We start from the raw sequence: 27634 nt of genomic DNA, 5'->3' as shown, positions 1-27634 counted from the left end.
AGACAGGCAGAATGCTAAAGGAATCTGATGTGAGATTTGGAGTACAGTATGTCCTCTCTGAGACAACAAAACAGAGCGTCTTATATATAATCTGTGAGAAGGCATGCAAACAAAGTGCAACAAGCCAGTGGGTCACACCTTCATTCTGTTAAAGTCTCATATTCCCGGCAAATGTAACCGCATTAAAATTTGATGTAAAATGTAAACAGAATAAATGGAGCAGCTTTTTGTTTTATTTCGCCTTATACAATTTCTTATATTAGGAATTTGTTAGTTTTCACATACCCCTTGGGGTCAGAGAGCGGGGACAGCCATTGTACAGCACCCCTGGAGCAATTACAGGTTAAGGGTCTTACTCAAGGGCCCAGCAGAGTAGGATCTCTTTTGGCAGTGACGGGGATTCGAACCGGCAACCTTCTGGATACCAGCGCAGATCCTTAGCCGCAGAGCCACCTCTCCTTAAAAGATCAAAAGATCAGTATGGAATGATACTGTACATAGAGGACTTCCATGTAAATTACACTTTATCACACAAACTACTCGTGCAAAAATTTTGCAGATCAATAGGCTCGATCCCATGGCTAAACTGAGCAGACTGAAAAAAATCCCGTTAAACAATTTCTCTGACAGCTATCGTATCGTAGGTTATCATTTGTGATATGTACTGGACCAAAAACAATAAACTTTGAGTCTGTAATGAGAAGAATTCGATGTAATTTGTTTGAAGAAGACAGGTCGATTGTTTCAGAAGTTATCGTTATATGTAAGTCCCGATGTTCAGGGTGGATATCTTAGAAACCGCTTGTCTTAGTTGTATCTTGTATCTGATGTAGTCATCCAGGACATCAACGCAACACTCAAAAAATGCATCATTTTACAACAAAAATTGTTATTTTATGACAGATGCACACAAAAACCATGCTACAGTCAACTTTTCTCGATGTTTCGAACATCGTAAAATCAGAATCTAAACTTAACTCGATAGCGAATTTTTGAGCACATCACCACATTTCCATTTACATGCCCGTTATAAGCCAATTGCTTCATCCCAAGTTAAAGGGTGTACAAGCTTATACAATCAAGACATTCAATTTTTTTTAGTTTTAGAATTATTTTTCTATAGATAAATATTATTGGCTTAACAATCTCATTAAAGGTGAAAAAAGTCTGACATGCTTTGTCAGTGAGATGCAAAATACAATCCAAGCACCAACTGACGAATTTCATTTCACTTACACTTAACACAGCAAAAATTGCTAGTATTACATCAATTCTAGTGCACCATTTACCAACCTGTGGGCCGCAACACCATTGCTGACCCCGGAAAGAAAAACACGTCACTGCTCCGAAGATCGCTCTCGATTCACAGCAGCAGCAGATGGATTATGGCTGATTCTGGTTGACCTCCCCAATCCCCACTCTGACAATTGTGCTCGATTCACCAAGAAGGAAAAGCCTTGTCGCTCGCACTTGATTCATCTAACACTATGAGGATCGCGCAGAAACTCCCTACCCGGCTTTGACCATTGTGCTAAATTCAAAGAGGGGAACCACCCCGACTCAACTGGTCGCTCTAAATTAATGGAGGAACTCAACCTTACCACACTATTTTGATGCAGCAAATTCAAGGCACATTTTATAACACAATTTAATTCCCATCTCTCTAGTGATGTGAGTGAGGTATTTCATATTCTTCCAGCCTCACCTGATAAAATTAGGCGAGATGATAACAAATCTTTTGGTTTAACACAAGACTCGGCCATTTCTGTGGTTGAATCCTGGCTGCAGAGAATTAAATGGGTAACGTAGGTTTTAGATTTTCCAGCCCCTCCTCCAAATTCTTGTCTTAACCCCACTGTTTATCTTACTGTATTCTCCGTCCCTGTGCCTTATCTTAAAGTCCTTTCTTTTTTCAGCCTTAATCTTAAATTTCCCTTATCTCGATTGAGATTGAGTTCCTGTTGATCCTCCTACTTCTCTCCCAAACCCTTATCTTAACCCCACTGTTTATCTTACTCTGTTTCCCACCCTTATCCCTAATCTTAAAGTAAATTCTTTTTCGAACCCTAATCTTAAATGTTCCTTTTCCCCATTTTTTTAACCCTAATCTTAAAAAGGATTTTAAAATAGGGTCCCTGAGGTTAACAGTTGTCTCTTGGGTCTCATTTTTTATCTTTTATTTCCCCCTTTTTGTAATTGTAATTTTAGTGCTTATTAATAAACAGTTAAGGTATTTTAATGCTCTTTTAATGTACTTTTCTTTTATCCAAATTTTAAATCTGAATTTTCAAATTTTAATATAGCACTCTTAATCTGTTTATGAAAATTATTTTACAATATATCTCTCTATTATATAAAAAAATCCCGCGATGAGATGAGACTTTTTGGAAGATTTTTTCCAAGTCCCGCGAGACGAGATTTTGGCCATGAGATTTTTTTCAAGTCCCGCCCTCCTCTCAACCATTTAAGATTAACAGCCCACGCCCGCAGTCCTCTCACCTCTCATTCGTGTGAATGCTTTTGTCAGACACAGTCCTGCACTCTCAGCTTTTATAAATTTTTACGTTTTCCTTACTTTAAGTTCTCAATAAAAGAAGACTTATTATGTCCAAATCTTATTGAAGAATTTCATCCCAAAGGGTTATCAACAAAAGAAATGAGTACACAGGCAATCCTAGCAATGAGAAACAATAAAGTTAAATGAATTAACGTGAAAATTGTTGATCGGCTACACCAATACTGTTAAATGCGTATCAATAGACTCTGCTGAAACAGTTGGTGGTGATGGTGTAGAAGATGAAAGCATCAACTTACAATATCCTGTAGAATATCTAAAACCATAACACCATCTGGTCTTCCACCGCATGAGTTACTGTTGAAAGAAGGATGTATCGTAATGTTATTGCGTAATTTATGTCTGAGTGATGGGCTATGGAATAGGACAAGATTAGTTGTATTCAAAATTGTAATCGGTTACACCGATACGGTTAAATGCGTATGAATAGACTCTGCTGAAACAGTTGGTGGTGATGGTGTGGAAGATGAAAACATCAACTTACAATATCCCGTAGAATATCTACAACCGTTAACACCGTCTGGTCTTCCACCGCACGAATTACTGTTGAAAGAAGGATGTATCGTAATGTTATTGCGTAATTTCTGTCTGAGTGATGAGTTATGCAATAGGATAAGATTAGTTGTATTCAAAATTGTAATCGGTTACACCGATACGGTTAAATGCGTATGAATAGACTCTGCTGAAACAGTTGGTGGTGATGGTGTGGAAGATGAAAACATCAACTTACAATATCCCGTAGAATATCTACAACCGTTAACACCATCTGGTCTTCCACCGCACGAATTACTGTTTAAAGAAGGATGTATCGTAATGTTATTGCGTAATTTCTGTCTGAGTGATGGGTTATGCAATAGGATAAGATTAGTTGTATTCAGAATTGGTCGAACAATTCTGACATGTAAAATTTTAATAGGCTACAAAAAAGGTAATGTAGTACACCTTCCACGGATAACATTAGACACCAAAGGAGATCTTGATATGCCATTTGTATTAAAACGTTAACAGTTTCCAGTTAGAATAGCTTTTCCTATGACAATTAACAAATCACAGGGACAAACATTCGGAAAAGTCGGCTTATTTATTAGAGACAAGGAAACGATATTCACTTACGGGGCAGTTATACGTTGCGTTGTCACGATGTAACTCTAAACACGAAATCAAAATTCAATACGATACTGATGAAAAGTTAATTAAAAAAATTGTTTTTACTGATGTTTTACAGTAAAAGTGTAAGTTTAAAAAGTATTTGTGTGTTAATTTCAAAGCCAAACAGAATTAACACATATAACGCAACGAAAAACTTGAACGCAACATGAAACATAATTTTCTTTCAATTTATTATGTTTTACTATTTTTTTTACTAAGTTTAATTACTCGCTGTAATGTAAAATAGGTAGGCCTATTATGCATATGTAACAAAAAAATAACAATGTTTACATTGTACATCCGCTTCCCCATACGTAGTTGCTATGAGGTCGTGAGTCATCCGCAATGGGTACGCAAAGCAGAGAAGGTCTTAGCTGGGCGACTCAGACGACTACTTTATACCTCTTTGTGCTTCTGAGGGCGAGTGCGTCATTCCTCTGGAGCATAAACTCCGCCACAATTAATGCATTGTTAATATAAATATTACAATTTTGTACCCCAGTAATAATACAGTACTAATGATATGACACAGAGAGGATCACAAAGACAGTACTCTAAAGAGCTCTGAAACGTCCGGCACGTAGTACTGCAGATTTTGACTGTTTTCATAAATTATACGATTTATTCGATTCACAGTCTATAAGAATATGTATTGTTAATCATAGCTGAGTGCAGCATATAATTTATTCTTCTTCCTTAGCATTTCCCATTTTTGTACGGGGTCAGCCTTCTGATTACCAGTGTAGATCCTCAGCCACAGAGCCACTATGGCGTTGAGTGCAGCACATAACTAATGTATTAAAAAGTGCAGTGTCGCGAATGAGACATGGCAAACGCAGATATAAAATGTATCCTATAAAATACAAAATGTGAAGATTTTTTGTTCAATTTGTTTCTAATATATGACACCCAAACGATTGCTTCGGATGCAGAACTGAGAGGCCTCGATAGTTTAGAATTTTAATAAATGCTGAATACACGTTTGAGTGCAGGAACTAAAGGGAACTGAAATCGCCATGAGGGGCGTGTAATATAGGCGTCAGTTCACCAGTGAAAAAGGGGAGGGGCTCCAGAAGGGGGTGTCAATTTATAGCGTCTGAAGTGCTTGGGTCAGTCCGAGGCCTAAAGCTGTCCTGACTGCAGCTGGACACTTCTCTGGTAAATAGGGTCCTTCACAGGAGCTCCACCCAGCGGTCTGCTAAGCTCTGGGTGGCCGGCCTTCTTATATTATGTGGACCAGAAGGGGCGGGGCTAAGTACCTCATTGGGCAATTTCTCATAGTTGCACGGGTGAAAAAGGGAAGAAACTGTTAGCGACGGCGCCCCCTCTCGCTCCGGCAGGTTATCACATACCTCGAATGAGCCGGCGAGGACGGGCATACGTGACAACTGACTTTGAAAAGCGTTTAGATAGATAGATAGATAGATAGATAGATAGATAGATAGATAGATAGATAGATAGATAGATAGATAGATAGATAGATAGATAGATAGATAGATAGATAGATACTTTATTATTCCCAATGGGAAATTCACATTCTTCAGCAGCAGCATACTGATACAATAAATAATATTAAATTAAAGAATGATAATAATGCAGGTGAAAAACAGACAATAACTTTGTATAATGTTAAATGTTAACGTTTACCCCCCCTGGTGGAATTGAAGAGTCGCATAGTTTGGGGGAGGAACGATCTCCTCAATCTGTCAGTGGAGCAGGACATTGACAGCAGTCTCTCGCTGAAGCTGCTCTTCTGTCTGGAGATGATACTATTAAGTGGATGCAGTGGATTCTCCATAATTGATAGGAGCCTGCTGAGCGCCCTTCGCTCTGCCACAGATGTTAAACTGTCCAGCTCCATGCCAACAATAGAGCCTGCCTTCCTCACCAGTTTGTCCAGGCGTGAGGCGTCTTTCCTCTTAATGCTGCCTCCCCAGCACACCACTGCGTAGAAGAGGGCCCTCGCCACAACTGTCTGATAGAACATCTGCAGCATCTTATTGCAGATGTTGAAGGACGCCAACCTTCTAAGGTAGTATAACCGGCTCTGTCCTTTCTTGCACAGCGCATCAGTATTGGCAGTCCAGTCTAATTTATCATCCAGCTGCACTCCCAGATATTTATAGGTCTGCACCATCTGCACACAGTCACCTCTGATAATCACTGGGTCTATGAGGGATCTGGGCCTCCTAAAATCCACCACCAGCTCCTTGGTTTTGCTGGTGTTCAGTTGTAGGTGGTTTGAGTCGCACCATTTAACAAAGTCATTGATTAGGTCCCTATACTCCTCCTCCAGCCCATTCCTGATACAGCCCACGATAGCAGTGTCATCAGCGAACTTTTGCACATGGCAGGACCCCGAGTTGTATTGGAAGTCCGATGTATATAGGCTGAACAGGACCGGAGAAAGTACAGTCCCCTGTGGCGCTCCTGTGTTGTTGACCACAATGTCAGACGTGCAGTTCCCAAGACGCACATACTGAGGTCTGTCTTTAAGATAGTCCACGATCCATGCCACTAGGTATGAATCTAATCCCATCTCTGTCAACTTGTCCCTAAGGATTTACCCCCTTGGAAGGTTTTACATTTTATTGTTATAAAAAAAAATGAAAGGCAGTGGATTTCCTTTGGCTTTTTTTCACACTGATCAACAGAGAAAGACTCTTTAATATCAAAGTGGAAACAGATCTTTGCAAAGTGATTGTAATTACAAATATAAAATGCAAACTAATTGATCCCATAAGTACTCACCCAGTATGAATATTTAGTAGATGGCAGCCATGACAGCCTTCAGTCTTTCTGTCTGGACACTGCAGTTTCCCCCCAGTCTTCTTAAGCTCTGTCTGGTTAACATGAAGGACATCTTTGAAGTCTGCGCACAAATTCAAAATTGGATTAAGATCTGCTTACTGTACTCCTGGACATTAACATTTTTAATTTGAAGCCATTGCTGTGGAGCTTTAAGCTTGGGGTTGTTGTGTTGCTGGAAAACAAATCTTCTCCCAAGGTGTAGGTTTCTGGCCGACCGCATCAGGTTCTCCTCCAGGATTTCCTCATGTTTTGCTGCATTAATTTTACCCTCACAGGCCTTCCAGGACCTGCTGCACTGAAGCATCCTCAGAGCATAATACTGCACCACCATGGTGGCCAAAAAGCCCCATCTGTATCTGATCACACCATAGAATCTTCTTCCAGTTGACTTCATAGTTGCCTTTTACCAGATTCTTAACTGAGATGTCATGGGTGTGCTTTCTCGTTGCCACTCTCCCATAAAGGTGGGACAATTGTTGTCTGCAGATTCTCTCTGGTGGTAGCCACTGCAGCTTGTAACTCCTTCACAGGTCTCAGAGGGTCTCTTGGTGGCCTCCCTCGCTTGTCTTCTCGTGTGATCACTCAGTCTGCTCTAGCAGATTCGCTGGTGTGCCACACTCTTTCCACGTCTTAATGGTTGATTTAATGGACAGTCATTGACTTGGGTATTTCCTTTTGTTCTTTATTTCACCTTATACAATTTCTTGTATTAGGAATTTGTTACTGTTTGCATACCCCTTGGTGTCAGAGTGCAGGGGTCAGCCATTGTATAGCACCCCTGGAGCGCAAGGGTCCAGCAGATTAGGATCCATTCTGGCAGTAATTAGGATTCAAACCGGCAACCTTCCGGACACCAACACAGGTCCTTAGACTCAGAGCCACCACTCCGCCCACTCCAAGCTACCACTCCGCCCACTCCGAGCCACCACTCCGCCCACTCTGAGCTACCACCCCGCCCACTCCGAGCCACCAGCCCTGTCTCCATAACCTGATTTGTACGTCTCATGGAGTTGCTTGCAGTGTTCTTTTTGTGTCAGTCGGGCCACCATACTGACTCACCACAAGCTGGACCTTTCACATTCAGCTGCATTTATACTACTATGTGTTGGGACCCCAGAATGGTGGTCTCCATTGAACTAACTCTGTGACTTCTGAAACCAGTTGGCTGCACCAGTGATGATTTGGGTGTGTTGAATTTAAAGTGGGTGATCGATTATCTTTTTTTTTTTGCAGAGATCGTTTTTCACATTGGCATCAAAGAGTCATTTGTTGTTGATCAACGTCAACGTCAAAAAAGCCAAATTAAATCCACTGTGATTCCGTGCCGTATACCAAAATATAAAAACTGCTTATACTTTTATCGGTACTGTGTGTTCCCAATTCATTAGAACAGCAGTCATTTAAAGGAAGCCTTTTAAAATTCGGCATCATGTTATGACAAAACAATAAATTAAAAGAAGCTTAGACTTGCATATTATTAAGAGGAGTAAATTATTAATACAAGATTGTTGCTTTGGCTACTCACAAATGAGAGCTGACTCTTTACGAATTGTGCTTTAATCAGAAGAACTCATTCAAAACTGTCAGCAGTGAATCAGTCCATCCACTTGTAAGCCCCTAATCCTGGAGCTGGTGCCCACCCGGTAAAGCAGAGTACAAAGTAGGAATCCATCCAGGATGGGCTGCCACTCCAGAGCAGATCACACACACACACACACACACACACACACACACACACACACACACACACTAACTCCTACTGGGCCAATCTGGAGTCTTCAGTCAGCCTACTGCAATATGTACACATGTGAGATGTGGAGGAAAAACTGAAGCACCCAAAGACAAAGCAGTGTAGAAATGTGGAGAACAAGCAGACACTAGACGGCCACAATTTGAACAGCAGACTCTAGAAATGTAAGGCAGTAGTGATAACCACTACCATCAATCAATGAAGAACTCCATCATAAATACTTAGAGCTCCATTAACAGAGAGCAGCACTGCAAGGTGATTTACAGAGCAAACAAAAGTACAAAACAACATGAAACATTCAAACAGCAGCACCATGGAATCAGAAAAGCCAATGTAAAACTAAAAACTAGAGCAGTGACTAATATCAGAAGTATACATGACAAATAGCAAAAGCAAGTCTGAAAAGACACTCGGCAAATCTAACGCAGCTACTGTGTAAAACTACAGACAGTTCAGTTAGAGACCACCAAAGGCTCTTTCTTGAAAAAGCTTCTGTAAAAAGCTAAATTTCCCCCAGGCGAAAAATAAAGCTGCTGTTGCTAACAGTATCTTCTCTTTTCTTCCCCACAGCATTGAGAAGATAATAATAATAATAATAATAATAATAATAATAATAATAATAGATTTTATGCCCCTTAAGGGCACCTGTTCCAGTCAGAAGACTATAAAAACCCAATGTTGAATGGTGACGCCTTGGACTTAATAGAGAATGGAGCTCTGCAAGCCAGACACACTTTTAATATCTATCTATCTATCTATCTATCTATCTATCTATCTATCTATCTATCTATCTATCTATCTATCTATCTATCTATCTATCTATCTATCTATCTATCTATCTATCTATCTATTGTATTATATAGTGCCTTTCATATCTATCTATCTGTCTATCTAATCCTGCCAACTATGCTAAAAATATCTATCTATCCATTATCCAACCCGCTATATCCAAACTACAGGGTCACGGGGGTCTGCTGGAGCCAATCCCAGCCAACACAGGGCACAAGGCAAGAAACAAACACAGGGCTCACACACACACACCAAGCACACACTAGGAACAATTTAAAATCAGCAATGCACCTAACCTGCATGTCTTTGGACTATGGGAGGAAACTGGAGTACCCAGAGGAAACCCACGGGGAGAACATGGAAACTCCACACAGGGAAGACCCAGGAAGCGAACCCGGGTCTCCTAACTGCGAGGCAGCAGCGCTACCCACTGCGCCACCCCTATCTATCTATGTTATACAAAAATAAATTGTATTGTATTGTATTGTAAGAGGGGTCTGACCAGCTGAGACACCGTCTGGTCTGGGAACTGCAATGTCTTCGTGAGGTCCTATAATGGATAGATAGATAGACAGATAAGACACTGTATAATACAGATGCTAATTTTAGTATAGTTGGCAGGATAAGATAGATAGATAGATATGAAAGGCACTATATAATACAATAGATAGATAGATAGATAGATAGATAGATAGATAGATAGATAGATAGATAGATAGATAGATAGATAGATAGATAGATAGATAGATAGATAGATAGATAGATATAAAAGGCACTATATAATACAATAGACAGACAGATAGATAGATAGATAAGGCACTATATAATACAATAGACAGACAGACAGACAAACAGACAGATAGATAGATAGATAGATAGATAGATAGATAGATAGATAGATAGATAGATAGATAGATATAAAAGGCACTATATAATACAATGGACAGACAGATAGATAGATAGATAGATAGATAGATAGATAGATAGATAGATAAGGCACTATATAATACAATAGATAGATAGATAGATAGATAGATAGATAGATAGATAGATAGATAGATAGATAGATAGATAGATAGATAGATAGATCGTACTTTATTTGACCCCATTGATTAATTGCAATGTGCTTGACGCCACCATAATGCTGTGCTGTGTCTCCCACCAGGATCTGTCACTGCGAAGGTGACGATGAAAGTCCTCTCATCACGCCGTGCCGCTGCACTGGGACCCTGCGCTTTGTCCACCAGGCATGTCTACACCAGTGGATCAAAAGCTCGGACACCCGCTGCTGTGAGCTCTGCAAATATGACTTTATAATGGAGACGAAACTCAAACCTCTACGCAAGGTAAGCTGCATTTCACTCTTTTTAAATTTTGGTAGTGGTGTGGCTGCTCCTTCGTTTTCGCGTATCCTGGGATGGTGGCATTAAAAGACACAAGGGCTTCCTTTCAAATGAATTTCCAAAGTTTTCCTTCAGTATTTGGCTTGCATGCAAAGAAATAAAACCTAAGTGTGTGGATTCAGAAAGTATTCCGACTCGCTTCACTTTTTCACATTTTGCTGTAATTTCAATTCATTTTTTTCCAACGTCACGCGACACTCAATGCCCCAGAATAACAAAGTGAAAACAGGACTTTAGGAATTTTTTTTCAAATTTATTAAAAATTAAAAACTGCAATCTCACATTGACACAGGTATTCAGACCGTTTACTCAGCACTTACAGAAGTTGAAGCTCCTTTGAAAGCCATTGCAGCCTGGAGTCTTCCTGGGTGTGACGTGACCAGCCTCACACACCTAAATCTGGGGATTGTCTGCCATTCTTCTCTGCAGATCCTCTCAAGTTCTGTCAGGCTGGATGGACACATTTAGTGGGCAGCTATTCACAGAGATGTTTGGTTGGATTCACGTTTCCCTGGCTCTGGCTGAGCCACTCCAAGACATTCACAGAGTTGTCCCTACGCCATATTTGTGTTGCCTTTGCTTTGTATTTGGAGGTCAGCCTCACCACATATTGGCACAAAAATGTCTGCCATCACACAATCCAGGTGGATGCTACACATTAGTGGTGGCTGAAGTGGCTGCCCATTCACTATGAAAAGCGCTTTGAGAAGTGAGGAAAGTGCAGTAGAAATGTAAAGTATTATTGTTAGCTTTCAAAAGTGACAGATACATGAATGAATGTCCTGACATCTCTGAAAAAGGATGAAGGTCCAAGTCTTGGTGCTTCCTGTCTTGCTATATGGTTACGAGACATGGATGCTATCCAGTGGGTTCGTCAGGGGTGTGTTCTGCTCCTACTCTGTTCAATGCTTGTATGGACTGGGTGTTGAGCAGAGGCGGGGGGTCCAGCAGATGTGAGGCATCTGTTGGTGAAGAGAGATTCACTGATCTTGACTTTGCTGATGTTAATGTGATCTTCGCGGAGTCAATGGAGGTTCTGATCTTGGAGCTCGAGAGACTGAGTGAGGAGTCCGAGTGTCTCGGCTTGCGACTGTCCTGATAAAAACCAAAGAGCCAGGCCCTTAATGACCTCTTGGGCACGGCCATCAGCAGTGTGTCTGTCTGCAGTGTGAGTGTCGACCTCATCGAGAGGTTTACTTACCTTGGTAGTGACATTCATGTCTCTGGTGACTCTTCCTATGAAGTAAGTAGACACATTGGGACAGCATGGGGGGTCATGAGGTCGCTGCAAAGGGGTGTGTGGCGCTCCTGGCATCTCTGCAAAAGCATTAAGTCTTTAGAGTCCTGGTGCTTCCTGTCTTGCTATATGGTTGTGAGACATGGGCGCCATCCAGTGACCTGAGTTGAACACTGGACTCCTTCAGTACTGTGTCTCTTTGGAGAATCCTTGGGTATTGCTGGTTTGACCTTGTGTTGAATGAGATGTTGCTCATGGAGTCCCAAATGAGGCACATTACCTGCATTGTTAGGGAGCGTCAGTTACGGCACTACGGCCACCCCGAGGGTGATCCGGCTCACAGGATCTTCAATGTTGAGGACCCAAGTGAGGGGTCGCCCACATAACAGCTGGCTGCGGCACATTGAGAGTCATTTCCGGAGGGTGGGACTGGACTGCGTGTCTGCCTGAGGGGAGGGTTGTTAACCGGGATCCCAAGCTGTTTCGTCTTATGGTGGGTGTGGAAACGCGCTGTACTGGTACATGCTCCCCGACCTGACCTGAGCTTACCTTTCAAGAAAGGAGTGACCTCACAACACTTTGGAAATGTCATCACACAGTCATCTAATTTGTCATTCCCAGTGCTTAATAGTCATGTAATCTGACATCCCCAGGCAGCAAGATCAGTGACTGCAGTTGTCAGGTTTGATATCCCCACTGGTTAGAAGTCGTGTAATGTAACATCGGGTTAAAACTTTGCATGTGAGGTATGAGTCGTATCTCACTAGGCATGACGTATGATAAAACTCGTACGTCGGTGTGCAGCCACTATAGACACAGCCAGCTTGATGCTGACCTTTGCTGCCACGTCTCAGTTATCTACTATAGTGCTGCCATCTAGTGGATGGCCAAAGAATTTTTTATTTTTTAGATGCAGCAGCTTGCAGAACGGAGTGCTATGAAGAGACAGTCCTTAGTTATTGTTGTTACGAAAAAGATATAATGCTGCCAATATCTTGAAACAGCTAGATTTGTTGCGGTATGAACATTTTGATAATGACAGATATCAATGTAGTGACAATCAATTGGATGATGTGGAACCTGTAGGCCCTGGTACTGATGTGGATCACTGCCCCGAAGGCGTTTCTTCATCACAAGGCACCCAACTTGTCACATACCTGGATAATCTGCCACCGTCTGAGTGCAAACAGTCACCAAATACCAGATGTGTTGTGTGTAACAAGCGTGGACAGTGCAAGGAAATGCTTACCGCTTCTAAAGCCGGTGTTCTGACATTTCAGCATACCTATCAGAATGGCATACTGTGGGCTAATGCGCAGAACGTTAACACGGTATTTGCGCACACGCTAAACTTTGTTTTGCTCTTGTCTATCATTTCAGGATACCACCGACTAAAGGTAAGTAATTGCGCATTATTAGGACCATTTTTACTGTCAATTTGTTATATAGCTACAGTTTGAGAGCAGTTCACTCATAAAAAACGTAGTTGTACTGTTTGAAAGTGAAGTTTTATTATAGTTTTCTGAAGTTGTTTCTTGCGAGTACAGCAAGATACTTCATGCACGTTGGGCGTCTGCTCCAAACAGAAACATCTAATGTTTTCTTATTTTTATTAAATCCAACATGTCAGGGAAGTTGTTGAACATTATCATTACTATTGTTGCCATGCATCTTTTATTTAAATACAGCTTATAAAACAACAGGTAGGTACCGTATGTTATTTTGATAAGGTATCTTGAACTGATAGACATAGATATCAGTTTGCATTACCGGTATGCTATTCTGACAAAGTATGCTGAAATGTCAGAACACCAGCACACTGTGTGGTGCCATCCTTCACGGACTCTCATTTTAGTCATATTGTTGGTCAAAAGAAAGTAATTATCAGTTTCTTTACATTTTTGACGGAGTTTCTGTTGGTATTCAATCCATTACTGTCTAATACGGCGGTTCTCAACCTGTGGGGCGTAACAAAAGTAACAAAAAACGGGGCGCGAAGATGTGACAAAAAGAAAACACAAGAAAAATAACACAAAGGGGCCTCTCCTCGCCGGCTACTTCAGTTCACATGAATCCAAAATTTAAAAACTCTTCAGAATATTTTCTTGATTTAACCTTTGGAAAGACGCTCTTCTCCACGCTTGTTGATGCTTCACAATTGTCTGATGATCGTTTGTGCCCAATTAAAAAATGTATCCATGGTGGTGAGCTTAAGAATGTTTGCTTTTTACAACGTATATTTGAATTGCTACGAACATTATCGAGTACTTAGGTCAAACAACCAGACTGAAATATGGTCTCGGTGAGACAAAGTTCACATTTATACTAGCAGGTGTATCTCTAGTAAATTCGGCAAAGATTGAAACTTTCCGTGAAATAAGAAGAGGTGGGCAGTGTTGCCATATGTGGCGTAATTTTGCTATTCGTAGGGAAATTTTAAACTTAAAAAAATATAGGAATACATTTCAAAAAAACATTAGGGGGGGCACGATTAAAACTATTAGGAAAACTCGGGTCGCAAATACTTAAAGGTTGAGAAACGCTGTTCTAATATGTTTCTTTATATTTTTTACACCTTATGATAGAGCTCATGATTTATCATATGTGCACAGATCTATATGTCAGCGTCCCCATAATAAATGGTCCAGCAGTCAATATGTTCAACAGTCAGTCATTCAAATCTAGAAATATGGAAACAAGTGCTCTGTATCTTTAAAGGATTACTATAGAAAGGCACCATAAGTAGAAAATGGTAGGCAGCGTGGCCTTCATTTATTAAGACGCTGGATTGTGAAGCACCAGTCGTTGTGCGTTTGAATTAACGACAGGATTCTTCACCCGTCTTTGCCTTTCGGCTATCATGTCTGCATTACTGCGTATGCTGCTCTGATCCACCGTCGACCTCCCACTCCCTTCCTCCTCCACTCACGAACAAGACCCCCGAGATACTTGAACCCCTCCACTCCTCACAACTTGGAGGTGGCACTCCATCCTTTTCCAGCTGAGATCCCTGACCTTGAACTTGGAGGTGCTGATCCTCAGGTCCGTGAGCTGGTGAGTGGATCCAGAAATGTGTGTTATGATTTGTAAGTCACTATGGAAAAGGGTGTCAGATGAATAGATAGATAGATAGATAGATAGATAGATAGATAGATAGATAGATAGATAGATAGATAGATAGATAGATAGATAGATAGATAGATAGATAGTGTGGGAGATGGCCGGCTGTTCATCCCGGCCAATACCCCCAGGCCGCTAGATGAAGCCCTCCCTGTAGCATGGAAGTGCCCCGAAGACCAGCAGGGAATTATGGACAATGGAGTTTTTATTCCCAACCCTGGGGCCCACCAGAGGACGCTGCAGGGAGGCTCAAGGACTTATACGTGCCCTATAACCCGGAAGCACGTCATGATCATATGACCGGAAGGAACGACATGTTTCCGGGTTGAAGAGAAGGACTTTTTACCTGACCCGGAAGTGATAAGAAATCACATGGACTGTAGGATGGGAAACACTTCCGGGTCAGGGAATATAAAAGGACTGTGGGAAATCCCAGACGTCGAGCTGAGCTGGGTGGAAGGGTGGCAACGCGTCTGGGAGTGGAGGATTGATTATTGATTGGTTTATTGTAATGGTTATTAATTATATGAGTATTGTGGAGTGTAGGTGCTTTGTGCACGTTAGATGTAATAATAAATATTCATCTTTGGATTTTACCTGGTGTCTGAAGTCTGATCTGAGGGTTCAAGGGGTCGACAGTGCCTCTATCTTTCACAATAGATAGATAGATAGATAGATAGATAGATAGATAGATAGATAGATAGATAGATAGATAGATAGATAGATAGATAGATAGATAGATAGATAGATAGATAGATAGATAGATAGATACTTTATTAATCCCAATGGGAAATTAGATAGATAGATAGATAGATAGATAGATAGATAGATAGATAGATAGATAGATAGATAGATAGATAGATAGATAGATAGATAGATAGATAGATAGATAGATAGATAGATAGATAGATGGCAGGCTGGGACTGGTATATCTGCCAGAATTGACGATAGATAGATAGATAGATAGATAGATAGATAGATAGATAGATAGATAGATAGATAGATAGATAGATAGATAGATAGATAGATAGATAGATAGATAGATAGATAGATACTTTATTAATCCCAAGGGGAAATTCACATAAATTATCAAAGTCAAATAAAGGCGAGTTTAGAGATCCCAACCAGTGTATCAAAAGGATGACAGTTCATAAGAACGAGAGCAGCAGCGTTCAACGAAAGCTGCAGGCCCAAAAATGAGAACAAATGTGCAAAATGGGAAACAGGCAGGTTTCACTCAATAGATCAAAGAGCACATGTTTTCCATGGACTTCCCTTTAATTTGTTTGACCAAAGTGTTTTCAGTTTTTTTTTTTTTTTTTTACAATGGACAGTCATGTGTGTATCTCTTGCTATCAGGATTGGCTCAGAGTTCCCCATGAACTGAGTAGGTGGAAACAGAACTGAAAGTAAAATGGCAGGTGGATGGGTGGTCTGCTCTGTAATTTAAATTGTCTGCGACTGCCATCAGCCGTCAGTCCGGCTCAAGGCTGTAATGTGTGTAATGTGACATAAGTGACATTTAGGCTGACAAACACAGGCCATTGCAGACATAAACTGCAGTTTGAAAGACTATGAAATAGTAAATTTGCATGTGGAAAGGTGCATTCAACCGGGGTCTTTAGACAGCATTCATTTTAACGCTAATTCCTTACAACCTGCTTCTGTCAGCAAGTGACTAAAATACAACCTTTTTATCGCTTTCATGTTATGCGACAGCTTAATCCAGCGGTTTTAGTCAGGGGGAATGTGTCCACTGGCTTAAACAAATAGAATAAACTTCTTTGTAACACTGCAGCTACTATGATGGGTTCGGATTGTTTGTATGTATCCATTTATGTGTGGATAATGTAAAGAACTGTAGATACACATCATCATAATAACCCTGCCATCTGGATGTGTGCTAAAAAAGCCTACTGTGTACAGAACATCTCGAAAGACGAAATATGGGGCCAGCATGCAGTTTCCAACATGGCCGCATGTCACACAACCACAAGCTGTCTGCTCCTGGTGGCATCAATGTCAACATTTGTTGTCACAAATGTACAGTACAATGAAGTCTCAGTCTCGGTCACCATTGTCTATCTATCTATCTATCTATCTATCTATCTATCTATCTATCTATCTATCTATCTATCTATCTATCTATCTATCTATCTATCTATCTATCTATCTAGGGTGGAACGATGGCGCAGTGGGTATCGCTGCTGCCTCCCAGTAAGGTGACCTTGGTTCGCTTCCCGGGTCCTCCCTGCATGGAGTTTGCATGTTCTCCTCGTGTCTGCATGGCTTTCCTCCGGGTGCTCCGGTTTCATCCCACAGTCCAAAGACATGCAGGTTAGTCCCTAGTGTGTGCTTGGTGTGTGTGTGTGCCCTGCGGTGGGCTGGCGCCCTGCCCGGGGTTTGATTCCTGCCTTGCACCCTGTGTTAACTGGGATTGGCTCCAGCTGACCCTTGTGACCCTGTAGTTAGGATATAGCGGGTTGGATAATGGATCTATCTATTAAATAGTGCATTTCATATCTATAGCCCTGCAAGTAGGCCCTCCAACCCTCCAACCTGCAGGGAAAAACCTGGGGGTTGGTGGCACAATTGGCACGCCAGTCGCCATAAAAAAATCCTTAGACTGGTTCCATTCCACCTGAACAAGTGTGGTGCTGTGATGTCACCCATTGCATGGCTGCACCGGGGTGTTAATTTGGGATTTTGAGTTTGTCACGTGGTGGATGTGGCAGTGCACTGTATTAGCATGTGCTCCTAACCTCCTTCATATCTATCTATCTATCTATCTATCTATCTATCTATCTATCTATCTATCTATCTATCTATCTATCTATCTATCTATCTATCTATCTATCTATCTATCTATCTATCTATCTATCTATCTATCTATCTATCATACAGTCCCTATTATATAGTGCCACATCTATCTATCTATCTATCTATCTATCTATCTATCTATCTATCTATCTATCTATCTATCTATCTATCTATCTATCTGTCTGTCTGTCTGTCTGTCTGTCTGTCTGTCTGTCTGTCTGTCTGTCTGTCTGTCTGTCTGTATCTTTTTCAATTTAAATAATACATTTATGGCAATCGTTTACAGGATTTTTTGCATCAAATTCTGACAGGTAAGTAAATGGACCTAAATGGAGGCCTCTTCCAGGGAGAATTTCTTAGCCCACTCTGGTTCTGTCTCACTCTCAATCCGTTATCAAACAGATTAAACAACACACAATATGGATACAAAGTCAAACACCAACACCAACGATACACCCTGTCACATCTGTCTATACAGAAGACATAAATATATATGCAGGCACGAATAAACAATTAGAGTAGTTACCAGAAATAATTAAAACCTATTCACAAGACAAACATATTGAGTCTAGAGTGGTCAAATATACAACAATTCCTGCAGAAAAGGGATTCCTTAAAGAAGGTGGGTTTACTCCCGAAAAAGGCAACCAAACTGAGGCCATGGAAAATAGTAAAGTATACAGATACCTTAGGTTCAAAGACAAACTTGGGTCCTTACACAAAACAAATTAAGTATACTCTTACACAAAAAATACATCACGTTTTTGACAAATACTCAAAACACATCTCCATACGCTCCACACAACTAAAGCCATCCAAACCTACGCCATACCAATACTCACATATTGCTTCAGAGTTACACATTGGTCACAATGATGGTCTGTTTTCCTGTTTATCTATCTGTAGTGCATTTACTCACATTGCCATTAGTTTGTATTCAACCCTCATCCATACAGACCCTTTTTATTTGAACTGGATTTAAGGCAAGAAATCTTGGTGAAATCAAGTAAATTCTGGGGGTTCGTATGCCATTAAAAAAGGAACACATGGGATGTGCTGTATGTCGGAGTTAATAACAAGCAGAAGTGTGTCAGATAGCACAGAGTTTCACATTCTTGTGAAGCCTGAGAACAAGGAAATTCTGCTGCCCACAAAAGGCGCCGTTTCCTCTGCATGTTCATATGGTTTTCTGGAAACAATAAGATGTGTTACTTTATATTTAATACAAGTATGTCATGCAGTTTGTGCTAACTGAAAAAAGTAATCAATTTATGGGAAACCTAAAATTAAACGCAGAGACACATTGGCATTGGTGTCATCGGAGAAAAATGTAAGAAATTTTCATAAAGTATATTTCTAGCCAGTCTACCTGTAAGGTTTATGTCTATCATCTCAAAGAGTAAGACTAAGGTAAATTATTATTACTATTAATAATAATAATAACAATAATAATAATAATAATAATAATTGGTGATTCTTCATTGCCCCAAACAACCAAACCAGTCAGTCATTTTCTAACCTGCTTAGTCCTGACCAGGGTCGTGGGGGTCTGCTGGAGCCTATCCCAGTCAATATAGGGTGCAAGGTAGAAACAAACCCTGGACAGGGCGGCAGTCATTCACAGGGTGAAATTACACACACACACACACACACACACACGCACACACACACACACACACACACCCCAACCACACACTAGGGCCCTGCGTTTCTTTGGACTGTGGGAGGAAACCGGAGCACCTGGAGAAAACCCATGCAAACATGGAGAGAACATGCAAACTCCATACAGGGAGGACTCTGGACACAAACAGAGGCAGCAGTGCTACCACTGTACCAATGTGTCGCCCACACAATTTAATCATATTTATTTTATTTAAAACTCTAATAGCATGGACTATGAAAATATAACTGGAACTACAGTGTGTAGGAATAGGAAAGATACACTAGATCAGACAGACAGACAGACAGACAGACAGACAGACAGACAGACAGACAGACAGACAGACAGACAGACAGACAGATAGATAGATAGATAGATAGATAGATAGATAGATAGATAGATAGATAGATAGATAGATAGATAGATAGATAGATATGGAAGGCACTATATAAAAGTGACTCAATCCCATAAGCGTTCACTCCCTTTAATGACAATCACTGGTGCAGCCTGTTAGTTTTAGAAGCTGCAGAGTTAGTCCAGTGGAGGTCACCTGTCTGGAGTTTCCATTGAATGTTGTACAAACACACCTAACTGTCTGGAAGGTCCAATCTATGGTGAGTCACTATGGTGGCCTGACCTACACAATGAAGACAAAAGACCACTGCAAACCTAGTCAGGGGATGGAGATAAGACAAAAATCCAAGTGACTGAATATCCAGTTAGATCAGTTATTAAGAAATGGAAAGAGTATGGCAAACCTATAAATCTGACTGGAAGGAGCTGTCCACAAGAAGTGAGTGATCATACAAGAAGAAAACTAGTGAGGGAGGCCACCAAGAGATCTGAAGGAAATGCAAGCGTCAGAGGCTGAGATTGGAGAGACAATGCAGACAAATGCTGGCCACTGCAGCTTTATGGGAGATGGCAAAAAGAAAGCCACACGCGACATCTCATGAGAGACTCTGACATCAGCGTTGTTAAGGTTCAATGGTCTGTTGAGAACAAATTTGGACATTTCAGAAACCTGCATCTTGAGAGAAGTGGAGGAAACCCACGCAGACACGGGGAGAACATGCAAACTCCACGCAGGGAGGACCCAGGATGTGAACCCAGGTCTCCTAACTGCGAGGCATCAATGCTACCACTGCAGCACCTATAATGATTATTTATTGGAGTCAAAAATCACAAAATTTTATAAATATGTAAAAGAAAAAAAAAATTATTATTTAACAGAGTAAAAATCATGAAATGAGAATAAAATATTTACTCTCTTACTGATTAAAGTTTTCCTGTTAAACTGAGGTCCACTATGCTTGATAAGTATTTATAAGAGACTAAATAAATGATCCATTCATTTTAACTGATAAAAAACCACTACTTTCTTGATATTTTATTTTATAATTTATAAACAGAATAAGAATCTTATGCCTTTCTATTACAATATATATATACTGTATATCCATCCATCCATCCATTTTCCAACCCGCTGAATCCAAACACAGGGTCACGGGGGTCTGCTGGAGCCAATCCCAGCCAACACAGGGCACAAGGCAGGAATTTAGGAATAAAATCCTAAGCCTAAAAGTGCAACAATTTTGTGCAACGATTTTATTTCACGTTTTTATGTCATGTTTTTTGTCACGCTTTAAATTGGGCTTATTTTAAAACCTACATATATATGTTTGGTATCATTCTTTTCAGACTTAAGCAAACTTTAATGTGATGTTGTTACATTTTCAGATTCGTATTCCATTTTTTAAATTATAAACTAAAGAATATTAAGAACTTGCGTCCCGCTAGACGAGAATTTGTGCCAAAAGATTTAACCACGGCCGGGGCCGGAAATAAAAGACAAAGAGTAGGACAGCTGCTGTACCGGCTTTAAAATGTTGAAAGTGCCATGCGAGATGCGGATCACGCGGCACGGCAGCAGTAGGAAGCCAGTAGCTTATCGAGCAAAGAGGAGGTAAAAGATAAAAATTATATTTGTTTCCCATTGTTTCACCATTTAAGAGGGGGTTTACAAGAAGCAACCGTGTCTTATTGGCGTACGTTTAGCCCCCCTCTTCACAAGGCAAGCGGCAGAGACGTGAAGTGGCTGATGTGTAGCGCAGGCCACGGGGGTTGGCGAGTGAAGTGAGCAGAGGGGAACCCCCTAGTGTGTATGTATATATATATATATATATATATATATATATATATATATATATATATATATATATATATATAAATATATATATACTGCGGTGGGTAGGCACCCTGCCTGGGATTGGTTCCTGCCTTGCGCCCTGTGTTGGCTGGGATTGGCTCCAGCAGACGCCCGTGACCCTGTGTTTGGATTCAGCGGGTTGGAATCTGGATGTATATATATATATTATTTGACAGTAAACTATTTCAACCATTCTATGATCTGCTCCTCACAAACTGAGGGCACCGTGGCGGATGTTAGCAGATTGCTGGCCAACCACAAGTGTTACCTGGTAGGTAACCACCCATACAATCAGATTGTGACACAGACTACGAATGCCGTGAATGTAATTACCCCGATCTACATGCTGTCAAATAAACGAACCACACGCCGTGGCGCAACGTTAGGGGCATCGCCTCTGGCGCTGACGTCCGAGGTTCGATTCCCGAGAGGGAGTGCAGTGGAGTTTGTACGCCTGATGAGCCCAGAATGAGGGCGAAACACGTGTCGTGTACTCTTTGCATTTATTTGACAGTAAACTATTTCAACCATTCTATGATCTGCTCCTCACAAACTGAGGGCACCGTGGCGGATGTTAGCAGATTGCTGGCCAACCACAAGCGTTACCTGGTAGGCAACCACCCATACAATCAGATTGTGACACAGACTACGAATGCCGTGAATGTAATTACCCCGATCTACATGCTGTCAAATAAACGAACCACACGCCGTGGCGCAACGTTAGGGGCATCACCTCTGACGCTGACGTCCGAGGTTCGATTCCCGAAAGGGAGTGCAGTGGAGTGTGTACACCTGATGAGCCCATAATGAGGGCGAAACACGTGTCGCGTACTCTTTGCATTTATTTGACAGTAAACTATTTCAACCATTCTATGATCTGCTCCTCACAAACTGAGGGCACTGTGGCGGATGTTAACAGATTGCTGGCCAACCACAAGCGTTACCTGGTAGGTAACCACCCATACAATCAGATTGTGACACAGACTACGAATGCCGTGAATATATATATATATATATATATATATATATACCTGTATATATATATAAAAGATAAATAGTATATATATGTTGGGTAGACATGCTGGACAGGTGAATTGGTGTTGCTAAAATGACCACATTCTGTATGTTTGTGTGTGTTTGGATGCGTGTGAATTCACTCTGTTTTTAACTCACAACCCTGACCATGATAGGCAGGTTTTTGAAAATGGTTGGATGGCTGGCTACAGTATATTTAATAAAAATTCCAAACAGCTACACTCAGTTAACAGTTTGTAGGCAGTTTAGAATATGCGTGTCTGACAGATGGTACGTGCACAATGTCTGAATACTGAGAGTGTACCGTCACATGGTGCCTCCCTTTGCCGAGTGACTAAATCATCAAGGCCAACTGTCCAGACACTGTGCTGCACCACAACAGGTAAGGGAACCTGCTTACTGATAATAAAGCCACCTCTGATAGTGCAAACACCACACCGAAGGACACTCCACCAGCACAAGGACCTTGTTTTCATGGGTTTAATGCACCAGTTATTTCATTTTAGGCAAAATCTTGTCAGCCTGAATTACACTGCACCCTTGGGACATTTATTCAAAAATGACACACTCTTATATTCTGCAAACCTCAGTACAGTGCCTGCACCAAACTGACTGATTTATTGTACCTTATCAATGTCTTCATTACCCACAATACTTAAAAAAAAAAAGGAGAAGCAGGGAATAAATAAACTCCCCCTCACCTCTTGAACTCTGACCAGGCTACAAACCCTCCGTCAGGAGTCAGGATGTATGTATGTGTGTGTGTGTGTGGGAGACACTCAATGACAGGGAAGTTGTCAGCTTGGCATGGAGGTGGAAGTTCCTTGTGAATTCTTTTAGAATTGCAAATAAAGATTATGGTGGAACAAAATGCTGCCTGTCACTCCTAGAAAATTAGAGCCACTTATTATATGGTCAGGCCTGTGCAAAGACAGTTGAGTGGTGATTGATTTCTGTAGCTGTTGAATAGTTTAATAATACAGCTTTGTGTAGGGTCGTCTAAGCATACCTAACCTATACTTATCTATATATATAATTCACTAAGTCCATGGCAAGCAAGACGCACGCAAGACAGAGCCACGCCCGCCAACTATTCACTAAGCATCTGACCATGGCATGCAGGACAGAGACCCTGGGATACGTATGACAGAGCCACGCCCGCCAACTCACAGAGCCCTGCCCACCAACTCTAAGACCATGGGATACTCACGACAGTACCCCGCCCACCAACTCTAACCTTCCTCCCGAGTCCACCCTCACTCTCGAGGTACGCAACACCTCACCAAACACCGCCTCAGTCGCTTTCGTCTCTGCTACAGTCCACATACACCTCTGAGCCACGTTGACTTTTCATTGTTCTTTTCGGTTCTGGCTGCTTTTCTATTTATAATCCACCAAGTCACCTGACCATGGGATGCGCACGCACGCACATAAGACAGAGCCCCGCAAGCCAACTCTAACCCTCCACCTGCGTCATGGGATACGCACGACAGAGCCCCGCCCACCAACTGTAATATTCCTCCCACGTCCATTTCCTTCACATTGTTTTCCTTTTATTTCTGATCCCGTTCAACAACTATATGGCGATTGTGACTCTGGAACAACTCAGTACGCGAGCTATATTAAGAGTCACCAACGAAGACTTGCTACACCTTAATGAACAAGTACTGAAACTTATCCCTACCGACGAAGTAACTTTTACCAGCATTGACTCCATCGTCACAGACGATCCTGCAGATCAACTTTCATTCCCCGAAGAATTTCTTAACAGTCTTACTCCCACTGGCATGCCTCCGCATAAACTCATAATTAAAATTGGTTCAGTCGTCATGCTTCTCAGAAACCTCGTGCCAGCAAGAAGTCTCTGTGATGGAACTAGACTTTCTGTTACCAGCATTCACCGCAATGTACTGGAGTGTAAGACTATTGCAGCTGCTACCTCACAAACTGCCCTTATTCCCCGGATATCCCTGACCCCATCAGATTCAAATTTGCCTTTTACGTTTACACGCAGACAATTTCCTGTTAGATTGGCCTTTGCAATGACAATTAATAAAGCACAGGGCCAAACTTTCAAAACGATATGCCTGTATCTGCCAAAACCAGTTTTCAGTCACGGACAATTGTATGTTGCTCTCTCCAGAGTTCCATCTTTTCATTCACTCACAGTCGTATCCTCAAACTCACCCCATTTGGACAACTGTGTCGTTCAGGAAGTGTTCACCCATCAATAAATAATTATGCGGCGTATACTACACTGCGGGTTGGCTAGTAGTATTTATTATAGGATAGTTTGGTGTGGTTTGTACAAGTATGTTGTATATTATGGTGTGGCATAGCATAGTGTAACACTTTGCAGTATTTTATGACATGAAATCTATAGTAGGGAAGAGCTCAGTAGACTACAGAAGAATAGAGTATGGTGTGATATGATACAATGTGGTATATGATATGAAATGATATGACGTAGCATAGTGTGGTATGATATAATAGAGTATATTACAGTATAATATATTATGATACTATAGAGTAGGGAAGAGAAGGATAGGGTATGGTATAGTATAGTGTAGTATGGCATAGTATTACATCATATTGTAGTGTGAGGCAGACTAGGGTGTGGTAGAGTAGGGTATAGCAGTGCAGTATTTCATAGTGATGGTATGGTATGTTGTTGCATGGTGTAGTGTAGTACAAAGCAGTACTGTGTGGCATGGCATTTATACAATAGTAGAGTATAGTATAGTATAGTACAGTATAGTAAAGGTTTTTAAATATCATCCATTCTTTGATATGCATTACATTCGTAATGGACAAGCCAAGATGTAAACTGACACTATGATTAGGACCATGAGAGCAGGAAAAGCACCATTTAATAAACAGATGTGAAAGGCACTATAAGATAGATAGATAGATAGATAGATAGATAGATAGATAGATAGATAGATAGATAGATAGATAGATAGATAGATAGATAGATAGATAGATAGATAGATAGATAGATAGATAGATAGATAGATAGATAGATAGATAGAATTAGAAGCCTTTATTGTCATTATACTATGTATAACAAAACTACAGAACTACTACTTCAGAAGAAGATAAAATGAAAAGAAAAGATATATAGATAGATAGATAGATAGATAGATAGATAGATAGATAGATAGATAGATAGATAGATAGATAGATAGATAGATAGATAGATAGATAGATAGATAGATAGATAGATAGATAGATAGATAGATAGATAGATAGATAGATAGATAGATAGATAGATAGATAGATAGATAGATATCACTACCAGCATTAAAAAAAGGAGTCTGCTCTTCTGTCTCTTAAGCAGTGCCTCTGTTTTCTGTGACCAGTCAAACCTGTCATTGATGTGGACTCTCAGGTACTTAGAGGACCACTCTCTGAATAGTGACCATGCGTGGAGGGTCTTCACGAGCCCAGCCATAGAACACATTGGTTTCCTTTGGTTTTCACAGTTTGAACACCGGCACATTCAATGCCCTAGTGAGAATCACACAGTAAGCTAGAGGTACGACCTGAGTCAGAGTCTTCATGTTTTACGGTTCAGCATCTCAGCCACTACACCACCCTGCCACCCACAGAGACGTTCTAGTGATCTCAAAATCACAAACCATTTTGAGTGTTGCCATTCATTTTTCTGGGTCAAAGATAGATTGAGGGCATGAGGATTGGCTTTTTTACAATCCTAAGTACTTAATCCTACCAAAGCAAAGTAAAACATGACATAGCATTCTCAGCCCTGCTTAATCCAATTCAGGATCACCAGAGGCGAAGGCAGCGCAAAAGAGAACATAGAAGGAATAAGCAGACTTTATTTTTTTCTGCCTTTAAAATGTCATTGAAAGGGATATGATACCAATGAGTAAACAATTGTAAGACCCCGTATCACTGCTTTGCCTTTAAGAAGACCTCTTTTATGAAGCGGCATTCCATCATGTAGCTTACCGTATAGTTGGTTTGCTTGGTCTTTCCTTGGAGGGAGAAGTGAAACTGACAGCTGTAACATTTTGGACACTTATGACAAAGCTATTATAAAGCCCAAAGATAATTAGTTAATATTTAAATACCTTTTTTTTGTAATGTTGTGACCACAACTTACCATACCTCGGCAGCTTCAGATGCAAAACAGGCACCAACTATTAATTTGAAGCCAGTTCTTCTTCTTCTTCCTTGCCATCTTTTCCCATTTCTGTGTGGGGGTTGATGTGCCTGATGGACCTTCTTCAAACAGCTCAGTCCTGCTCCTCCTCCTCAGTCAGACCCTTTTCCTTCAGATCTTCTTTTACTTTATCCCTCCACCTCCCCTTCGGCCCCCCCTCCCTTCCTCTTCCTCAGTACTTCCATTCTCATCACTCTTTTACCCACATCTCCATTGTCTCTCCTCATCACATATGTACACCACTTCAACCTCCTTTCTTAGATGTCTCTCCCACATTTGTTGTACCTCTGATTATCTCATTTCTTATTTTGTCATCTTTTGTAACTCCACTCAGCCATCTTCACATTCTCATTTCTGCCATGTCTCACTTCTTCTCCTGCTCTCCCTTCACTGCCCGTGTCTCAGCTCCATACATCATGGCTGGTCTCTTCACTGCCTTAAACCCCTGACTTTTAACCTTCACCTTAATTCTTGGATCACACAATACTCCTGATACCTTCTTCCAATTGTTCCATCCACACTGCACTCTATGGTTTATCTGTGCATCTAATTCTCCATCTTGGACTACCACTGAACCTAGATATTTATTTATATAATTTCTCCCATCTTTTCAAGTGCTCTCCCTGCAGGCTAAGTTCTGAATCCTGATCCTCATGTATTCTGTCTTCTTCTTCCTATTTATCTTCAGTCCTCTGTCTTCTAAGGCCCTTCTCCATTCTTCCAACTTGCTCTCCACTTCCTCTTTTCTGGTGCTGCACAACACAATGTCATCAGCAAAAAGCCTGCACCGGGGGGGTGGTTGGTCTTTTATCCCACAAGTCAACACCTCCATAAGCAAACCAAAATTTAAGTCCTTCATTAAGTAAGGACTTAATGAAGACCCCTAG

At 41.0% G+C, this 27634-nt stretch overlaps 1 protein-coding gene across 3 annotated transcripts in view; it reads left to right on the top strand.

Moving 5' to 3' along the window:
• The window catches only part of marchf1 (membrane-associated ring finger (C3HC4) 1), a 447051-nt gene that overhangs the window by 383307 nt on the left and 36110 nt on the right, over positions 1–27634 (top strand). For all 3 annotated transcript variants that reach the window (XM_051929799.1, XM_028805007.2, XM_051929800.1), the window contains one exon: positions 10240–10420. In XM_051929799.1, the coding sequence (XP_051785759.1) occupies positions 10240–10420 (181 nt within the window). The remainder of the gene's footprint in view (positions 1–10239; positions 10421–27634) is intronic.

This window comes from Erpetoichthys calabaricus, chromosome 7 (assembly GCF_900747795.2).
Source record: "Erpetoichthys calabaricus chromosome 7, fErpCal1.3, whole genome shotgun sequence".
NCBI lineage: Eukaryota > Metazoa > Chordata > Cladistia > Polypteriformes > Polypteridae > Erpetoichthys > Erpetoichthys calabaricus.
Note: the sequence above shows the minus strand (reverse complement) of the source record. Positions and strands in the feature narration are given on the sequence as shown.